We start from the raw sequence: 19,982 nt of genomic DNA on the forward strand, positions 1-19,982 counted from the left end.
CTCGCGCCCGCCGCGGGGCATGCCGGGGCCGGTAGTGTCGGCGCCGCCGGCATGGCCGCCGCGGCCCTGTCCAGCGGCGGCGGGAGGGCGGCCCGGGGGCTCGGCAGGGCGGCTGGAGGTACCGGGAGGGGCCGATCGGGGCCGCGGGGTGCCTGCAGCTGGGGCCTGCCGGTACGGGGGGCACAGGGGCTGGGGCCTCGACACCTTCCCCGGCCCCGGGGCTGCTCAGCCTGGAGACGAGAGGGCTCCGAAAGACCTCCTGGTGGCCTTCCAGTGCTTGAAGGCCCCGACCAGAAAGCTGGGGACAGAGCTCTGAGCAGGGCCTGCGGGGACAGGGCAAGGGGGGAGGGCCTGGAACGGAAAGAGTGGAGCGAAGGGAGAGATGGTTTATGCCGAGGGTGCCGAGAGCCTGGCCCGGGCTGCCCCGAGAGCTGGGAGCTGCCCCAGCCCTGGCACCACCCCGGCTCGGGCTGGCTGGGGCTCTGAGCAGCCTGCTCTGCTTGGGGCTGTCCCTGCTGGCTGCAGGGGATTGGGCTGGATGAGCTTGGAAGGTCCTTTCCCACCCAAGCCAGTCTGTGTGGGTCCTTCGGTGGTCACTCGGTGCTTGGCACATGTGTCCCCAGCTGGTGTCAGCTCTTCCCCAGGTCCTTCCCAGACATTTCTCACCCATCCCTGGCACCAGCTAGAGCTGGCTGGATGTGAAACGCTGCTGCTGCTGCAGTGAGTCTCTGGGGAGCAGGAGTCTGGCCTGTGCCGGGGTCCCCTAGGCTGGCTGCTGGCACTCGTGGCCAGCCCTGGGCTCCGAAGGCTTCTTGGCCCTGGCCTCAGGGCTCAGCTTCCTCTCCCATCTCGTGCAGTGAGCCAGGCCCAGCGCCCGGCCAGCGCCCCGCGGCGCAGCAGGAGGAGGCAGAGCGTTGCCATTGCCTACGAGTCCGGGCAGGGGGATGGTGCTGAGCAGAGCAGGGCTGAGCCCCAGAGGCCACGCTGGGAGCCAAGGAACTGGCAGCAGCAGCTGGAGAACATCCGGGAGATGAGGAGGAGCAGAGATGCTCCTGTGGACCAGATGGGAGTGCAGAAATGCTTCGACAGCAGCGCAGCCCCGAAGGTAACAGCACCCTGCTGCCCTGCCCCAGCAGCCCCCTCAGCTCCCTGTGCCCCTGGATGTGCCCCACTGTGGGTGTCTCTGTCAGGCCTCTAGGCTGGGGTTGGTGCCACAGAGCTTACTGCAGGAGCAGGCATGTGGAAGAAGCCTGCCTGGGGTTTCGCCCTGCTGGAGAAGTCAGCTGCTGCCTCCCTGCTCCTGGGCTGCTTGGCCTCAGACAGCCCTTGTGCTTGCTGAGCTGCTCTCTGATCATCTGCAGCTGTGCTGGGCATTGGAGAGCAGTGAGCAGCCTGGGCTGGGAGAGCTCTGTCCTCTGCCTGAGCTGCTGCCAGACCGCAGCGAGCAGGCTGGCGGCGAGCGCGGCTGTGGGCAGAGCAGGGCATGGGGGCAGGGAAGCAGGCTTGGTGCTTCCAGGGAGTGGATGCTGTAAGCCTGAGGGCACACCAGCACTGCTCACAGCCTCCACAGGATGACAGAGCAGTTTAGGCTGGCAGAGGCCTTTCTGCTCAGCCAGCTGCAGCTGTGTGTGGGGACAAGAGCCAGGCTTTGGACAAAGGCAGGGGGTGACAGGGCCAGGGGTAAGGGCTTCTGGCTGGCAGAAGCTCTACTGGGATGAGACATTAGGAAGAAATTCTTCCCCTTGAGGCTGGGGAGGCACTGGGACAGCTGCCCAGGGAGGCTGTGGCTGCCCAGGGCGTGGGGAGCGGAACTGGATGAGCTCTGAGAGCCCTCCCAGCCCAGCCCCCTCTCCCCCCTGCCCAGGTGAGGCGCTACCAGGTGCTGCTGGCGCTGATGCTCTCCAGCCAGACCAAGGACCAGGTCACCGCGGCTGCCATGCTGCGCCTGCGGCGCCACGGCCTCAGCCCCGACAGCATCCTGCAGCTGGATGATGCGGCCCTGGGGGAGATGATTTACCCTGTGGGGTTCTGGAGGGTGAGTGGAGGCTGCCAGCAGCTCATGATGTGTGTGTGGAGGGACCCCCTCTGCTGGTCCCTGCTCCTGTGCAGCTGAGCTCTCGGGGAGGAGCACAGGGCAGCTGCAGGCTTGTCCTGAGGCTGCCCTAGCTGCAGGTGATGCAGCAGTGCTGGCTGACAGCAGCTGAAAAGGAGCCAGCACGGAGCTCATGTGGCCAAGGAGGCCACCAGCATCCTGGCCTGAATCAGCAATGGTGTGGCCAGCAGGAGCAGGGCAGGGATTGGCCTCCTGCACTCAGCACTGGGGAGGCCACAGCTTGAGTCCTGGGCTCAGTTTTGGGCCTCTCACTCCAAGGAGGACACTGAGGAGCTGGAGCAGGTCCAGAGAAGGGCAACAGAGCTGGGGAAGGGTCTGGAGAGCAGGGCTGGGGAGCTGGGGGGGTTCAGCCTGGAGAAGAGGCTGAGGGAGACCTCACTGCTCTCTGCAGCTCCCTGAGAGGAGGCTGGAGGCAGGGGGGTCTTGGGCTGCTCTCTGCCAACCCCAGTGTGTGCCCCCCAGGTAACACAGGCTCAGGAATGGTTTCTGAGCTGTGTCTCTCTTCCCTGAACAACTTTCTGCCTTTCTCCTTGGCTCTGCAGAACAAAGTGAAGTACATCAAGCAGACAACAGCCATCCTGCAGCAGAAGTATGGGGGTGACATCCCACAGACTGTGGAGGAGCTGGTGCAGCTGCCAGGAGTGGGGCCCAAAATGGCTCACTTGGCCATGAGCACTGCCTGGGGCACTGTGTCTGGCATAGGTAGGTCAGGCCTTGGCTTTCCCATCCCTCTCCTCAGTGCTGCCTGAGCCATGCCCCAGGCAGTGGTGATGAGATGCCTGCTTCAGAGCCTGAGAGCATCCTGTCAGTTTAGTCATCTGCAGGGCTGGGTTGGGTGAAGGATGTGATCCTCAGCCACTGCCAGCAGGTCAGCTGCTCCAGGATTTCAGTCTCTCCTGAACTGGAGAGCCCAGAACTGGCCATGGGACTCCAGCTGAGGCCTCACCAGGGCAGAGTAGAGGAGGAGGAGAACCTCCTTGGACCTACTGACCACACTTCTTAACACATCCCAGGAGCCCATTTGCCTTCTTGGCCAGGAGGGCACCTTGCTGGCTCATGGGCACTTGTTGTGCCCCAGCACCCCCAGCTCCTTCTCCCCAAGGCTGCTTCCCAGCAGCTCTCCCTCCCCTGTCCTGCAGGGCAGGTTGGCATCTCCACAGCTCCCAGGTGAGCAGCACCCTGGCAGCAGCCAGCAGATGGAGCTGGACAGCTGCAGGCTCCAGCCTGGGAGCCCCGGGGGACAGATTAGTATTCCAAGTGGCTTTGCTTCTTTCTGGAGGAGCCTTGGGAAAGCTGGGAACAGTTCCTGCTGACCAGTGGCCACCACCAGGGCCAGCACAGGGCCCAGGCTCTGCCTGGGCAGCCACTGCCGACCGCCGGCTGCACACAGCCTGGCTCCTGCCCTGCAGCCCAGGGCTCTCCTTGCTGGGGGGGAAGGCCAGAGGGAGCCAGAGGAGCCAACTGTTCCCAAAGAATGGTGTGCTGGGGGTTGGCTGAGGAGGCAAGGCTTTGGCTTCCTGTTTACAGGCATGTGCTGGGCTTTGCCCAGTCAGCCTGAGACAGCTTTATCACTGCTGATCTAACAATAACACACTTTGCTTCAGAGCTTTCTAGCTCAAAGCACTTGATAAACACTGCTGTAAGCCTCCCAAGCCCTCCTGTGCTGCTGGCTGTTATGAAATGTGTTTTGCAGCTGGGGAAAGCAGGGGGCAGAGACTGGGGCTTGCATAAGAGCAGCTGAGACAGAGGGAGGAAGAGAGCCTGGGACAGGCTGCCCTGTGCCTGCCAGAGCAGGCAGAGGAGCCTTGGAAGCCAAGCTGGGTCATGGGGGCTCACAGAATGGGCTGGGTTGGAAGGCATCTTGAAGATCATCTAGTTCCAGACCCCCTGCCATGGGCAGAGACAGCTCCTGCCAGCCCAGGCTGCTCAAGGCCTTGAACACCTGCAGGGAGGGGCAGCCCCAGCCCCCTGGGCAGCCCCAGCCCCCCTGGGCAGCCTGATCTGGGGAGAGTGTAGCTTGTGTGGTGTGAGATCTCCCTCCCAGCTGCCTTTGGGCTTTGGCCCTATGCAGAGAGCTGCTCTGTGGGTGACTCCTCCCCTCATGTCCCTCCTGCAGCCCTGCAGAGGACTCTGGCAGGGAGCTCCTGGCTGTGCTCTCTCCTTGTGCAGGTCTGCCTGCCCCACCTAACCTCTGGGCTCTCCCTTCCCAGCTGTGGACACCCATGTGCACAGGATCACCAACAGGCTGAGGTGGGTGAGGAAGGAGACCAAACACCCTGAGGAGACTCGGCTGGCACTGCAGGAGTGGCTGCCCAGGTGAGGTCTGAGACCCCAGCCCCCCTCTTCCACACCAAGCCCCCTTGAGCTGGCTGCAGGAGCCATGGCTGCAGCTGGTCCTGCTTGCAGTATTCCCAGGGACTGCATTTTGGGTCCCCCCTGGGCTGCAGGTGTTTGTCCTCTGCCAGAGAGCTGCAGCAGCAGCAGATCACCTCTTTGCCTCCTGCCTGATGTATTGGTCACCCCCAGAGCAGCCAGGGTCTGCAGGCCCTGAGGCCTGAGTCTTCTTTTGACAGGTTTACTGTAGAATGGTTTGGGTTGGAAGAGACCTTTAAGGTCATGGAGTCCAACCCTTACCCCAGCACTGCCAGGGCAGCACCACCCCATGGCCCTCAGCACCACATCTGCACTGCTTTGAATCCCTTTCAGGGATGGGGACTGCACCACTGCCCTGGGCAGCCTGGGCCAGGCCTGGACAACCCTTTGGGGAAGAAACTGTTCCTCAAGTCCAACCTAAACCTTCCCTGGGGCAACCTGAGGCCATTGCCTCTTGTCCTGTCCCTTGTTCCTTGGGAGCAGAGCCCAACCCCACCTGGCTCCAGCCTCCTCTCAGGGAGCTGCAGAGAGCAAGGAGGTTTCCCTCAGCCTCTTCTCCACACTCAACACCCCCAGCTCCCTCAGCTGCTCCTCCCCACACCCCATGACCAGGTGCTCCCCTGCACAGGGCTTTGCTGAGCCTGATGGCCACAGCAGCATCAGCCCATGGTTGGAGTCTGGCTGTCACTGATGCTTGACCATCAGTATCAGACTACAGCTGATGGATACTCTTGCACCTCCACATGCCCTAGCAAGAGAGCATTACCACAGCCCCATCCCTGGAGCCGTCCCAGCTCAGGCCTGGAACGGAAAGAGACTCAGAGTGGAGCGAAGGGAGAGATGGTTTATGCCGAGGGTGCCGAGAGCCTGGCCCGGGCTGCCCCAGCCCTGGGAGCTGCCCCAGCCCTGGGAGCTGCCCCAGCCCTGGCACCACCCCGGCTCGGGCTGGCTGGGGCTCTGAGCAGCCTGCTCTGCTTGGGGCTGTCCCTGCTGGCTGCAGGGGCTTGGGCTGGATGAGCTTGGAAGGTCCTTTCCAACCCAAACCAGACTGTGATTCTCTTGCCTGTCCTCTGCTCCCACCCCAGTTCAGAGGGATCACAGAATCATCATTTAGGTTGGAAAAGGCCTTCAAGATCATGGAGTCCAAGCAGGAGGGGTTGGGGCTGTGGTTCACAGGAGGCTGGGGCCCACTCCCAGGCTCCTTGGGAAGCCAGGAGGAGCAGGCAATAGGGGAAAGGGAACCATGTCACAGCATGGGCTGTTCCTTAGCCCCTCCAAGCAGCTGCATGGACAGGCTGATGCTTCTCCTCTGCCTGCAGAGATCTCTGGGGGGAGATAAACTGCCTCTTGGTGGGCTTTGGCCAGCAGACCTGCCTGCCCCTCAGCCCTCGCTGCACCCAGTGCCTCAATCAAGACATTTGCCCAGCTGCCAAGAGACACTGAGGGAGCAGCTGCCCTTGGAGCAACCAAGCTGGGGGACACTGAGGGAGCAGCAGCTCTTCAGGGAGTAAGGAAGCTGCCTCTGCTCAGCAGCAGCCCAAGGCTGAGCCCTGCTGCAGCCACGTTTCACATGGGGCTGGCTGTGTGACTGCAGGGCACAGGAACTGCTGCAGCCTCACCAGGAAGGGAGCAGCTGCTGGCAGGGGCTGAGATCTTGAGAGCAGAAAGGAGGCTTTCAAAGTGCAGAGAGAAAGGCTCCAGCCCCCTTCCTTGAATGCCTCAGCACCTCCAGCAGAGCAGCCACCACGTTGGGAGGAGCTGCAGAGAAATGCTTTGTCCTGGGAGACCTCCTGCTGCTTATAAATACACATCCAATAAAGCTGCTTTTTGATTTCCACCCATGAGGTTTGCTGGCATCTGTGCAAGACAGGGCAGGGGGAGGAGGGCTGGAGTGACCTCATCAAGTGTGAGACCATAGCAACCAGTCCTGCAAGCTGGGAACAGGCAGCTGCAACCTGCCAGATTGCCTGCCCAGGCTGGGCAGTGGGCACTGCAGTAAGGGACACCAGAGAGAGTCCAGAGAGGGCTATGAAGATACTGAGGAGCCTGGAGCAGCTCTGAGCAGCAGAGGCTGAGAGCACTGGGGCTGAGAGCACTGGGGCTGAGAGCCTGCAGAAGAGCAGCCCCAGAGGGGAGCTGAGCAATGCTCAGCAAGAGTTAAAGGCTGGGGGGCAAGAGGCTGGGGCCAGGCTCTGCTCAGTGATGCCCAGGGACAGGACAAGGCTCATGGAGTCTCCTGGCCTGTATTAGGAACAGTGTGGCCAGCAGGAGCAGGGAAGTCATTGTGCCCTGTACTCTGCACTGGTTAGGCCACACCTTGAGTCCTGTGTCCAGTTCTGGGCCCCTCAGTTTAAGGACATCGAAACACTTGAAGGTGTCCAGAGAAGGGCAATGAGGCTGGGGAGGGGTCTGGGGCACAGCCCTGTGAGGAGAGGCTGAGGGAGCTGGGGTTGCTTAGCCTGGAGAAGAGGAGGCTCAGGGGTGACCTCATTGCTCTCTCCAACTCCCTGAAGGGAGGTTGTAGCCAGGTGGGGGTTGGGCTCTTCTCCCAGGCAACCAGCACCAGAACAAGAGGACATAGTCTCAAGCTGTGCCAGGGGAGGTTTAGGGTGGAGGTGAGGAGAAAGTTCTTCACTGAGAGAGTTGTTGGCCACTGGAATGTGCTGCCCAGGGAGGTGGTGGAGTCCCCATCCCTGGAGGTGTTCCAGAGGGGATTGGATGTGGCACTTGGTGCCATGGTCTGGTCATGAGGTCTGTGGTGCCAGGGTGGACTCGATGATCCTCGAGGTCTCTTCCAACCTTGGCAATACTGTGATACTGTGAGAGCTTCCAACCCCCCCTGGGCAAGCTGCTGTGGGTGCCCTGCTGGAGCAGGGCTTGGACTGGGTGATCCCCAGAGGTCCCTTCCAGCCCCCCCCCGCTGGGATTCTGAACTGAAGGCTTCAGAAGCCAGGATCAGGAGGGCACCACCCAAGTGCCCTTTGGGGATGCAGGCGCCAGGGCTCTGTGTGCCAGCAAGGGTTCCAGTGGCCATGGCAGCCAGGCCCCTGGGTGCCTCAGCAGCTGGCAGAGGACAGCAGCACCCTCTGTGCTCCATCCTTCCAAGAAAGGGCAGCACTGGCTTCATGGTAGAGCTTCAAAGGAATGCCTTCAGCTCTGAAGGCTCAGGGGAGGAAGGGAGGTTGGTGAAGCACCGAGTCCCTGCTGCAGAAGGAGCAGAGCAGGAGCCAGGCTGTGGGCAACCCGAGTTTATTACTGCCAGTGCCAGGTGCAGGAGGCCTGCAGCATGCAGCTGACAGCCTCACACTCAGGGATTGTTACTTGTTTTTCTTTCCCAAGTTACATGTACAGGAACTGGATAATGAGGAGGGAGCTACCAGATGCCAGGATACACTAAGTGCTTGCACCAGGAGCAGCTCCTTGGCCTAAGCAGAGATTAAGAGTTTAGAATCTTATCAGTACACATCTGCACACCTGATTCCTTTTGATCTGCAGGCAAGACAAAGACCAAACTGCACCACCCTTTGTTTCCCCCCTCCCTCTCTTTCCACTGCAGCAGCCCAGGCTCCGTGGTGCTTACAAGTGGCTCTTGCTCCCTGACATGCATCGGGGAGCAGAGGGGGAAAGGGAACACTCTGCCCTGCACAGCCCAGGGCACTGCCTGGGGCTTGGCTATGCAGGCACAAGAAGCAACAGCACAGCAGAAGGGCTCCTCCCAAAGGTTGAGAGGAGCTCCAACCACAGCTGAGGGATCATAGGACGAAAGAAAAAGAGCAGATCTGGGAAGTGGGAGAAGGGGAGGAGAGAACCACAGAATCCTATTAGCCAGGGAGAGGGTGGGGTGGGGTGGAAGAGACCTCAAAGATCATCCAGTTCCAACCCCACTGCCCTGGGCAGGGTCACCTCCCACTGCAGCAGATTGCTCAAGGCCTCATCCAACCTGGCTTTGAGCACCTGCAGGCTTGGAGCCTCCACAGCTTTTCTGGGCAGCCTGCTCCAGGGTCCTACCACCCTCCTGGGCAAGAATTTCTTCTTGATGTCCAATCTAAATCCAGCTTCTCCCAGCTCAAAGCCATCACCCCTCGCCCTGTCACTCCCAGCCCTTGTCACAAGTCCCTCCCCAGCTCTCCTGGAGCCCCTGCAAGTACTGGCAGGCTGCTCTAAGGTCTCCCTGGAGCCTTCTCTTCTCCAGGCTGCACAACCCCAGCTCCCTGAGCCTGTCCCCACAGAGGAGATGCTCCAGGCCCCCTGAGCATCTTTGTGACCCTCCTCTGGATCACAAAGATCCTGGATGGATGCCAACTTCCCACATCCTGAGCTGTCATCCCACTGCCATTCCTGTCCCCATAGCCAAGCACTTGCACCAGTTCCTCTCCAAAGTCATTATTTTCACCCTGCTCAGCTCATCAACATTCCTGCAAGACAACTGTCAAAGAGTTGATCTCCATGGAGGCTCCATGGAGGCTCTCCATGCTCTCCTGCCAGCCAGCTCCCAGCATCAGCTGCTTCCCATGGTTAAGCTAGACATCCTGGGCTCCCCTGGTGCAGTCCCTCTGCCCCAAGCTGACTGCAACCTGCTGCTGTGGAGCAGGAAATGGTTCTTCAAGGCACCTGTTAGCTCAATGCTGCAGAAAATCACTCAGAGCTGTTCCCATGCCCACAGCACTGAGTGCCACCCAAAGCCACCAGCTTGTAACAGCAGAGGGCTGGAGGGACACAGGGCAAAGCCACAGAATCCACTGGGCTGGAAGGGACTCTCCAAGGGCCTCTTGTCCAAGCCACCTGCAGCCAGCAGGGACGCCTCCACCTGGAGCACACTGCTCAGGGCCACAGCAAGCTCGACTCCGAGTGTCCCCAGGGATGGGGCCTCAGCCCCACCGTTGGGCAATCTGTTCCTGTCCACCACTGGCTGTGAAGCCACAGCTCTGGGTGTACAACACCCACAAGAAGTTCCTCACTTGAAGAGTGCTGGAGCCTGGAGCAGGCTGCCCAGAGAGGTTGTGGAGTCTCCTTGTGGAGAGCTTCCAATCCCCCCCTGGGCACTGTGCCCCTGGGCAAGCTGCTGTGGGTGCCCTGCTGAAGCAGGTGATGCCCAGAGGTCCCCTCCAGCCCCCCCATGGAATCTGTGGTGTCCCAGGGATCGCTGTGCTTGACTGCCCTGCTGTGCCCTGTCCCTTCCCACTGCTGCCCTGGCATCTGAGCTTGAATCCACCCCCCGATGGGCTTGGGGAGCTGCTGGAGCATGGGAGGGAGGATCAGCCCCATCACAGCCAGGACCTTGCCCTGGTACCTGACCTCTGCAGCCTCCCAGAGGGCTGGAGCTCAGCTTAGCCACCTGTACTCACTGCCAGCCCAAGGCAAGCAGTAAGGAGCCAAACTGAGCTTCCCCTGTAGCGCTGAGGCTCTGACACCAGGAGCTGGTGTTCCACAGAAAGCCAAAGCAACTGCCCACCCCTGCCAGCCCCATGGAGACCTCTCAGTCACCCTCCCTGCCCATGGAGCGGCTCACAGGCTGGAGGCATCAAATCCCAAGCCAGGAGGAACAAATTAGATGGGACCCAGACCCTGCCTCAGGACCCAGACACAACCATGGCTGAGCCCTCCTGCCCGAACCCACAGCCAGAGCTGGATCCCTGTGCTCCTCCCTGGAGACACATCGGAGTGTGCAGGCTTCCATGTCTGTCCAAGGAGGTTTGGTGGCATCTCACAGCTCTCTTCTTCTCAGGAGGCTGCTGGAGCCAGGCTGGCAGCACCAGTGGGGCAGGATTTGCCCCACTCCCCACCTTCCTCCACCGCATCAATAGCTGCAGATGGTGAGAGCTGTGGCACTGGGTGTGGGGTTTGCTTTTGAGTCCTGCCCTCTCCCCTCTGCAGAGCTGTCAGGGATCAAAAGGAGACTTTTCTTGCTGGGGCAGAAGTCACTGGTGGGGAGCAAAGTTCCAGCACTGAGTGGCAGCAGATGTGACCTCAAAGGCAACAATCCTCCTCTGCTTGTCTCAACAGCAAAGCCAACAAGAGTGATCCCCAGCCACTGTCCTTGTCCCATCCTGTGAGGAGCTCATGCTGCAGCCAAGCTGCTGGAGGGAGGATGCCAGGGCCAGGTCCACCCCACCCCACGGGTGCCCACCGCAGTGGGGGCACAGGGCATCCCATGGGGCTCAGCCTGGGACACCCCTGCAACAAACATCCCAAACAATAATTATTATAATAATAACAATAATTCAAAAAGGCAACAGAAGCCTCAAGGCTGCAGGCAGGGAACTCTCCCAGGGCCCTCTCAGAGGAACAGGGGACGGTGGGCAGCCGGGGCCAAGAGCAAGCAGGGAAAGGAGCTTTGGTCGCATTTGTCTGAGGAGAATCGCTGGTGAGCAACAGTAACAGCAACAACAATCATAAAAAATAGCAACAAGAAGGAGATAAACCCAGAAGAGAACCAGGGAGGGCTCTGAGGCGCTCCGGGGAGAGGCGGCCGGCGGAGGGCAGAGCACAAAGCAGCTCACTGAGGCAGGGCGCAGGCCCCTCAGGAGGGTCCGGGCCGGGGCAGGGCAGTGGCTGGCAGCCCCCAGGAGGCTCAGAAGTTGCTGAAGATCTCTTTCTTCTTGTTCCAGTCCATCTGGGGAGCTCTCTTCTTCACCCGCTTGGCCCTCACCTTCTCCTTGGCCTCGGCAGCCGTGGGGCTCAGGCTCAGCCCGCTCTCCTCGAAGGGATCCTTCTTCTCCAGCTCTCCATCCTGCGTGGGGAAGGCAGGGAAGAGCTGAGCCCCTGGCAGCAGCCCCACCAGCGCCATGGTGTGCTGCAGCACCTCCACCCAGCCACAGGGGAATGGCTTCAGGCTCTGCCAGGGGAGGGCTAGGTTGGCAGTGACACTAAGAGGGGAGGTGGAGGCTGGAGAGGAGCAAGAAAGTCTTCCCAGGGAGGCTGGGGAGACTCTGGCACAGGCTGCCCAGGGAGGCTGTGGCTGCCCCCTCCCTGGAGGTGTTCCAGGCCAGGCTGGATGAGGCCCTGAGCAGCCTGGGCTGCTGGGAGGTGTCCCTGCCCGTGGCAGGGGGTTGGCACTGGATGAGCTTTAAGGTCCCTGGGTTCCAGTTTGTGCTCCGTGCCCCTTGTCCTGCTCAGGACACCACTGAGCAGAGCCTGGCACCTTTTCAGTGGCCATGACTGTGCAGCTTGGAGCTGCATGGTCATGCCCACAGAGGACAAGCACATACCAGGGGGACCTTGAGTTCTAAGGGAACATTTCAAACCTGCCTGCTCACATGGCTGCTCCACCACACAGATGAAACTCCAAACCCTGATTTCACAAGCCCTGCTGATAGCCATGGGCAGGCCTCCCACAGTGGCTCCAGTATTGCTCTGCCTAAGGAATGCAAACTCCTCAGGGTGGTGGCTTGAAGGAGCTGGGGGAAGAGCCACAGCCAAACCCCTGCCACCCACAGGGACTCTGGTTTCTGGGGCAGGGGTAGAAGAGAGCTCTCTGGAACAGCCAAGAGGTGACTCCACGAGAGGAACCACTGCCCTTGGGCAGCAGCAGCCACTGGAGCAGGACAGGTCGCACTGAACGGCCCTAGAGGAGTGGGGATGCTGGGCTGCAGGCTCCTGGCCACCCCTGGTGCCTGGGGTGTTGTAGGGGCTCTGGGTGCTCAGAGGAGCTGCATGGGCACTCCTGCTCCAGCTGTCCTAGAGTCATAGGTGGAAAAGACCTTAAAGATATCAAAACACAGACTGGTTTGGGTGGGAAGGGACCTTGAAAGCTCATCCAGTCCAAGCCCTGCAGCCAGCAGGGACATCTGCTGCTAGAGCAGGCTGCTCACAGCCCCCTCAAGCCTGACCTAGAATACCTTCAAGGATGAGGCCTCCACCATCTCCCTGGGCAGCCTGCTCCAGTGTCCTAACACCCTCAGACCTTCTTCCTGATGTCAAATCTACATCTCCCCTGCTCTAGTTTCAAACCATTGTCCCTCATCCTGTCACTCCCAGCCCCTGTCAAAAGTCCCTCCCCACCCACCTCTTCTGTAGCCCCTTCAGGCACTGGAAGGCTGCTCTAAGGTCTCCCTGGAGCCTTCTCTTCTCCAGGCTCAACAGCCCCAGCTCCCTCAGCCTGTCCCCACAGCAGAGGTGTTCTAGCCTCTGATCAGATGTGTGGCCTCTGGAAACTCACAGCTCTGCTCCTCCTGCCCTCTGGGCTCCAAGTTCCACCTCTTGCCCTGTGCCTTGCAGCTCCTCACTGTCATTACACTGAAGATCCAAAGCTCTTGTAGACTCCTTTCCCCTGACACCTTCCCTCAAACCACTGGAGCAGAGTCACTGCCCCACAGAGCACCAGTTACCTTGCTGCCATTGTCCTGTGCCCTCCTCCTCTGCTCAGCTTGGGGCAGTGCCACCTCCTCCCTGAGGTCAGGCTGACCGATGGGACAAGCACAGCCTGGAGCCAGGGCTGAGCATGGATTCACTCCCATTCATATGAGACCTGCTGCTGGCAGAGGCCATGCTCAGAACATCTCTGGCAGCTCAGAACATCTCTGGAGAGCAGCTTTGTCATCCCCAGGGGCCTGAGCCCCTGCCCAGCCACCTGCAGGGGTTACTGACCCAGCAGTGCGGTCACCTCTGCACTGGAACCAGCAGCTGCTGACAGCTCATGGCTCCAGTTCACAGGATGCAGCACAGGGGGGTTGGAAGGGACCTCTGGAGACCACCCAGTCCAAGCCCTCTGCCAAAGAAGGGCACCCACAGCAGCTTGCCCAGGGGCACAGTGCCCAGCGGGGGTTGGAAGCTCTCCAGACTCCACAGCCTCTCTGGGCAGCCTGCTCCAGGCATCCAGCAGCCTCACAGCAAAGATGTTTCTCCTCCTCTTCACATGAAACCTCCTGGGTTCCAGTTTGTGCCTCCTGCCCCTTGTGCTGTCCCTGGGCACCACTGAGCAGAGCCTGGCCCCAGCCTCTTGCCCCCCAGCCTTTAACTCTTGCTGAGCATTGCTCAGCTCCCCTCTGGGGCTGCTCTTCTGCAGGCTCTCAGCCTCTGCTCCTCCCAGAGCTGCTCCAGGCCCCTCAGCAGCTTTGGAGCCTCCCCTGGGCTCTCTCCAGCAGTTCCCTGTCCTGGAACTGTGGAGCCCCAGGTCTGCATCCATCATGCAAAGGATGAAAGAAAACTCTGGATGGATAGAGTGCCCCTGTGAGATAAAAGTGAAGTGCCTGGAAGGGCAGCACTGGGCAGCACCATGGGGCAGGGAGGTACCTGCTAGGCTGTGTGAATGGGAGGGGGAGGGCCTGGGGGTTTACCTCTGACTCCTTCCCAGGACTTTGAAGGTCACTGTGAGATGAAGATGTGGATCCTCCGTTCAGCTATCAGAAATGAAAAGGTTAGTTCAGTTTGCACAGAGATAGGAGTGGAACAAAGGGAAGGGCAAAGGGGAGAGGGAGCAGAAAAAAAAGAGGAAAAAAGAATTAAAGAAGCAAAACCAAAAGAGGAGGAAAAGAAGGCAGGAGGCAGAGGACTGCTCCATCCTGGGGGCAGAGCTCACTGCAGCCCCCTGAGCAGCAGAGTGCTGTGTCTGGTGTGTCCCGGGACAGAAACAGAGCCTGGAGCTGACCCTGCCCACAGGAGGTGCCTGGCTGCCACTGCTCTCCTGCACCCCCCTGCTGGGCACACCTTGGCCCTCAGCCCTCCTCCCTCCATCACTGGGGACAGCCCTGGAATGGGGCTGGAAGCAGCCTCCTCCCACCCCTCAATTGCAGTTGCAGCAGGAAGCAGCTCAGGGCCACCAGCAGCGGCCAGGCTGGGTCACAGCAGCCAAGGGGACAGGAGCCTGAGGCCATTGATGAGCATCCCTCGTGCCAGGATCATGCCAAGGTGGGAGCCGAGGGAACCCAGCATGCCAGGAGCTTGGCATCTCCCCCACACCCCTCCTGAACCCCCCAGCATGCTCCCCCCCGAGCTGGGGCATTGCCCAGGCAGCACCCTGGTATCAGAGCATCCTGGAGCAGGCAAGGCCTCACCTGAGTCTGTGCAGATCCATTGGTCATGGGCTGAGGCACCACACCTGTGGGCACAGGGTGGCATCAGATGGTCAGTACACTCAGGAGGGACTGGTGGCCATGGGCCCAAGGCAGAGCCCCTCAGCACTGCCTGGAGGCTCTCTGCTTAGAGTCCACTTTGCAAAGTCTGTTCTGCACCCATGGTGCGGAGAGTCCAGCACCAACCAACCATGGCCCTCAGCACCACAGCTCCAGGGCTCTGAAACCCCTCCAGGCATGGGGACTGCACCACTGCCCTGGGCACTGCACCACTGCCCTGGGCACTGCACCACTGCCCTGGGCAGCCTGGGCCAGGCCTGGAGAACCTTTCCAGGGAAGAAACTGCCTGCCCCTGGCACAACTGGAGGCCATTTCCTCTTGTTCTATGGCTTGTTCCTTGGAAGACCAACACCCACAACACTCCTTGGCTAAACACAGAGGTGCTTTGGGTCAGCTCCAAGGCTTTGTCAGCTGAGGTCCCAGCAGGTTGACTAAAGAGTGTGGTTATCATTTCCTCTTGTCCTGCAAGCACACCACAGAACAGCCCAGGGCACATCACCCCCACAGGTGCCACCCCTGGCCAGGCAGACCCAACTCTGGATCTCTGATGAGGTTCAGAATTGGTCATCAGCTGCAGAGCTGCAGCCACCCATGCCCTGGCTGGGTCCCCACCCCGGGCACAAGGGCTCCTTTATCCCTGGTGCCAGCAGATAGCTCTGGCCCCAGCTCCTCCTTGAACCGAGGAGCATCTGACACCGCTCCTGCCCCAGCAGCTTCTTCTCAGCATTGTCTGCCCTCAGCTCTCTGCACAAACCTCCCCATTGAGCATCCAGGGTGGAGATCAGATAAGGAACAGCTGTCCTGGGAGCACAGAGCTGCGCTGGGAGCACAGAGCTGCCCATTCAGCCAGGGGCAGCAGGGCTGGGGAGCGTCCCACTCCCTCCCCAGCCAGGAGCTGCTGCACAACAGGTTGGGGAGTGGACAGGCAGCTTTCTCTGCCAGGTTTCAGCTGCAAGGAAAACATTTCCTGCAAGAACCACCCCTGTGATCACCATGGCATGAAAACAGAGGCCACACCTTCAATCATGGCCTCAGGTTTGAGCACCTCACCCCAAGGAGGACATTGAGGGGCTGGAGGGGGTCCAGAGAAGGGGAATGAAGCTGGGGAAGGGTCTGGAGAACAGGGCTGGGGAGGAGCAGCTGAGGGAGCTGGGGGTGTTCAGCCTGGAGAAGAGGAGGCTGAGGGAGACCTCATTGCTCTCTGCAGCTCCCTGGGAGGAGGCTGGAGCCAGGTGGGGTTGGGCTCTGCTCCCAAGGAACAAGGGACAGGACAAGAGGCAATGGCCTCAGGTTGCCCCAGGGGAGGCTTAGGTTGGACATGAGGAACAATTTTTTCCCATGAGGGTTGTCCAGGCCTGGCCCAGGCTGCCCAGGGCAGTGGTGCAGTCCCCAGCCCTGGAGGGGTTTCAGAGCCCTGGAGCTGTGGTGCTGAGGGCCATGGGGTGGTGCTGCCCTGGCAGTGCTGGGGTAAGGCTTGGACTCCATGACCTTAAAGGTCTCTTCCAACCCAAATCATTCTGTCATTCTGTAGTGCCAGACCCTCTGCCTCCCAGGGCATGGATGCTGCAGCCAAAACCAGAGGTGCTGAAGGAACAGATGTCCAATAAGCTTCTCAGCCCAAGCAGACAGACTGGTCCCACCTGGACATCCCTCTGTGGGCTCATTGCTCACCCAGCTCCCCATCATCACACATCCCACCACCCTCTGCCTCAGCCACACTGGCAGCAGTTTCCCAAGTGAATTCTTCACTCTGTGAAGATCAGGAGTTATTGTGGGGCTGCAGTAGGAAACCTTCTCACGGTTACAAACAGCTGGGTGGTGCTCAGGAAGCCACTGAGGGATGAGACAGAAGGAAATGAGACCCTCCCTGCCATCCCAAATCCCACCCATGGCTGCTGAGTCACAGTGCAGGCTCAGCCAGGGAAAGCCACCAGAGCCTCACCTTTGGTGTGCTCCTCTGTGGGGGTCACCCCCAGCTTCTTGAAGTAATCATCTGTCTCAGGGTCCACCACCAGCAGCCTGGCTTCGTGCTCCCTGGCCTTGATGTGGGACACGACCTCGGAGTGCCGCAGCCCTTCCACGTTCATCCCATTCACCTGCAGAGAGGGCATCAGCAGCCAGCCCTGGGTGCCCAGCACAGCTGGCCCAGCTCACACCCCTGCAGCAGCCTCCTCACCACCCAAAGCATGCAGTTGGCCTTTCTGAACCCCTGGCTGCCCAGGGAGGTGGTGGAGTCCCCTTGGCCGAAGCTGCTCCGGAACCGTGCGGCCAGGGTGCTCCGGGGCTTGGTTTATAGCCATGGCGGTGCTGGGCTGAAGGTTGGTCTGGATGAGCTGGGAGGCCTTTTCCAACCACCATGAGCCTATGGCTGCATGACAGGAAGGCTTTACAGGCTTTTTCCTCCCCCTTTGTGAGCAAGCCATGGGCTCCTACCACCCCAACACCACCTCTGCCAGAGCATCCTTCATGCTACTGCATAGGTCCAGCTCTGCCCTCACCCCAAACATCTTTCAGGCATCACAGGCCTCAGACCATGTCCTGCTGAAATGCTCTGGCTGCCCCCAGTGATTCCAAACCCCACCTATGCTTTGGGTGCACCCAAAGTGAAGAAATTGTTCCTTGTGTCCAGTCTAAACCTGCCCTGGTGCACCTCGAGGCCATTTCCTCCTGTTCTAGGAGCTGAGTCTCATCTCTGTGCTGCAGGGGCATGGAGGTGTCCTCACCTCAGGGTGAACCCCAAACCCTCCCGTGGCAATGAGGCCATGGCCCTTCCTGCCAGCTGCAGAGGGGAAAGGAGTTTGCACTCCTGGAAGAAGCCAGCCCCAGGGAGTCCTGAAGGCCCAGGCAGTCCCCTGCTCTGCAGCCCCGTGGGAGCTGCTGCCTCTCTTCCCCAGCACCTGAAAGTTTAATGCTGGGAGCAGCGGGAGGCCGGTGGCAGCGCTCCTGGCAGCGCAGTGTCACAGCCAGGCTCCTCTTATTTATTTATCAGAGCTTGGCAGAGCTCCTGGCACACACAAAGCAGTGAAGGGTGAGCTGGAGAGCTCAGAAACCTGATCTCCTCCACCTCTGCTCTTTGGGGCTTGGATAAATATTTGATGCCCCCCAGTGCTGCTGACCTGGGCTTGCTGGGGGTGCTGGGAGGGGAGGGCAACCCCACCACACCCTGCTAAAACCTCTGCCTCCAGCTTCCTTTAGGTATTGAAGGACCACCAGGTCTCCCTGGAGCCTTCTCTCTCCAGGCTGAACAACCCCAGCTCTCAATTTCTTCCCCTTGAGGGCTGTCCAGGCCTGTCCCAGGCTGCCCAGGGCAGTGGTGCAGTCCCCATCCCTGGAGAGGTTTCAGAGCCCTGGAGCTGTGGTGCTGAGGGCCATGGGGTGGTGGTGCTCTGGCAGTGCTGGGGTAAGGGTTGGACTCCAGGACATTAAAAGACTCTTCCAGCCAAAGCACTCACCAGGCACTCCATCTGTCCATGGAATCCTGCTGCCCAAGGGGACACAGGGGCAGCAGCTCACCCACTGCCACCCTCCTTCATGCCAACTAGAGGTAGCAACACCACCCAGACACCAGCACCCACAAGTGCCTGGCTGGAACGAGCTGCTGAGGGCCACAAAGCCACTGCCCAAGTGCCCACACAAGTCCAATGGGCATCAGGGGAGTAAGAGGGGAGCTGATAGGAAATGTCAGGGATGGAGCTTTGTCTCAGGCTTCCCAAAGACCTCTCCACTCCCAGCAGCCCTGACCCAACCCACGAGACCGGGACGAGACCTGGCTGCTCCCGCCAGGCTGGGCAGGACTGAACCCCTGTGGCGTGTGCCAAGGACACCCCAAGAGCCTCTCCAGGCAGAGATGCTCCAAGCCTCCCCAGCATTACCTCCACCAGGCGGTCCTGGGGCCGCAGCCCCGCTCTGGCCGCCGGTGAGTCGGGGTCCACCGAGCGGATGAACTGCCCCGGCCGCGACTTCTCGCTGTGCAGGTTGAAGCCGTAGCCGTTGGGACCTTTCTTCAGGTGGCAGAGACGTGGGCACAGATCCTTCTGCCCATTTAAATCCTGGGTGAAGGAGGAGGGGAGACAAAAGCCTTGATGGATGGGTTGGGGCTTGCTCTAGAACAGACGGAGCCAGGAACAAAGCCCCCGAGGAAGCTCCGTATCTGCACCTCGTCCTCCCGACCCCCGAGCGGGGACAGCCTAACAAATGAATTTCCTCTCATTGAGCCTATTTTAGACAATCAATTGTCCAAAGGCAGTCCAGAAAAATCAAAACAAAAAAATCCATTTCCTTCACCAGAAGCAGCAGCCCAGACAAAATCCACCCAGCCACCAAGACCTGCCCCCAGCAGCAGCCGAGCCCTGGCGCTCCTCAAGGCACCGCAGCAGCCTGACTGCCTCGGCCTTGATCTGGGTCACACCAGCATCACCCGTGGGGCTGAGCACCTCCAGAGCAGGGGGTCTAGGGGCTGGGCTGATGAAGCCCATGGCTGATGGCTCCTAGTAGAATGGAAAGGCTGAGTTTGCTGCACAGTGCTCTGTGGGGGGCTGGTGGAGCAGCAAACCTCAGGTCTCCTCCAGCCCACAGGTTCCATTATGTTCCCTTTATTGCTGCTGTCACAGAGCCCCAGCAGGGAGGGCTGGAAGGGACCTCTGGGGATCATCCACTCCAACCCTCCCACTAAAGCAGAGCACCCACAGCACCTTGCCCAGGGTCACAATGCCCGGGGGGGGTGGAAGCTCCCCAGACAAGGAGACTCCACAGCCTCTCTGGGCAGCCTGCTCCAGGCCTCCAGCAGCCTCACACCAAAGAAGTTGCTCCTCCTACTCAGACAGAACCTATTGGGTTCCAGTTTGTGCCTAGTGCCCCTTGTCCTGCCCCTGGGCACCGCTGAGCACAGTCTGGCCCCAGCCTGGTCCTCTGTCCACCAGCCCTGCCATGAACTGGGCAGCACCACCTCACAGCTCAGCACCATGGCAGGAGCCACCTCAGGGACAGAGGTTTCCATTGTCATCTGTGGCTGCAGGAGAACATTCCCTGTGGCTGAGTTTTGATCTTTCATGAACACAAACACCTCCTGCCCACAGACCTGACCTCATGCTGCAATCTCCTCCACTCTCTCCTTTCACAGCAAAAACCCACGCAGCAATTTCCTCCACATTCCTGCCCTGGCCAAGAGGCACCGTGCAACACCAACCCTCTGCTCCTTCCCATAGCATGCCTGGAGATGTTCTCCCTCCTGCAGCAGCTCCAGGGCTCCCACACAGGGGCTGGTCCTGCCTGTGCCAGCCCCACGCGCACGCAGCACCTTGGGGCTGCTCCTGCAGAATGCCCTCAGTGGTGCTCCAAAGCCCAGGAAGGGCTGTGGGAGCTGAGGGTACCCATGGCTGATGTCCAGGAGATCAGAGCAGCTCATCTGGTTGCAGCTGTCCCTGCTT

At 60.3% G+C, this 19,982-nt stretch overlaps 2 protein-coding genes across 4 annotated transcripts in view; one reads left to right on the forward strand and one right to left on the reverse strand.

Moving 5' to 3' along the window:
- The first annotated feature begins 9 nt into the window (after positions 1–9).
- On the forward strand, positions 10–6,323 carry LOC137445067 (endonuclease III-like protein 1). 2 transcript variants are annotated; one of them, XM_068146479.1, is made up of 6 exons: positions 10–118; positions 858–1,105; positions 1,865–2,035; positions 2,656–2,815; positions 4,324–4,429; positions 5,806–6,323. In XM_068146479.1, exons 1-6 carry the CDS (start codon positions 52–54, stop codon positions 5,927–5,929), a joined length of 876 nt encoding a protein of 291 aa, XP_068002580.1. In that variant the 5' UTR covers positions 10–51; the 3' UTR covers positions 5,930–6,323. The 2 variants fall into 2 exon arrangements, with proteins under 2 accessions (XP_068002580.1, XP_068002582.1); XM_068146481.1 differs by lacking the exon at positions 1,865–2,035.
- A 1,396-nt stretch (positions 6,324–7,719) lies between these two features.
- LOC137445066 (Na(+)/H(+) exchange regulatory cofactor NHE-RF2-like) overlaps positions 7,720–19,982 on the reverse strand; it is a 41,961-nt gene continuing 29,698 nt past the window's right edge. For both annotated transcript variants that reach the window (XM_068146477.1, XM_068146478.1), the window contains exons 3-7: positions 18,429–18,605; positions 16,499–16,652; positions 14,479–14,522; positions 13,762–13,824; positions 7,720–11,216 (exon numbers count right to left, since the gene is read on the reverse strand). In XM_068146477.1, the coding sequence (XP_068002578.1) occupies positions 11,058–11,216; positions 13,762–13,824; positions 14,479–14,522; positions 16,499–16,652; positions 18,429–18,605 (597 nt within the window). In that variant the 3' untranslated portion in view covers positions 7,720–11,057. The remainder of the gene's footprint in view (positions 11,217–13,761; positions 13,825–14,478; positions 14,523–16,498; positions 16,653–18,428; positions 18,606–19,982) is intronic.

This window comes from Melanerpes formicivorus, unplaced genomic scaffold (assembly GCF_026170545.1).
Source record: "Melanerpes formicivorus ecotype bairdi unplaced genomic scaffold, bMelFor1.0.p_v2 SCAF_14, whole genome shotgun sequence".
Taxonomy (NCBI): Eukaryota; Metazoa; Chordata; class Aves; order Piciformes; family Picidae; genus Melanerpes; species Melanerpes formicivorus.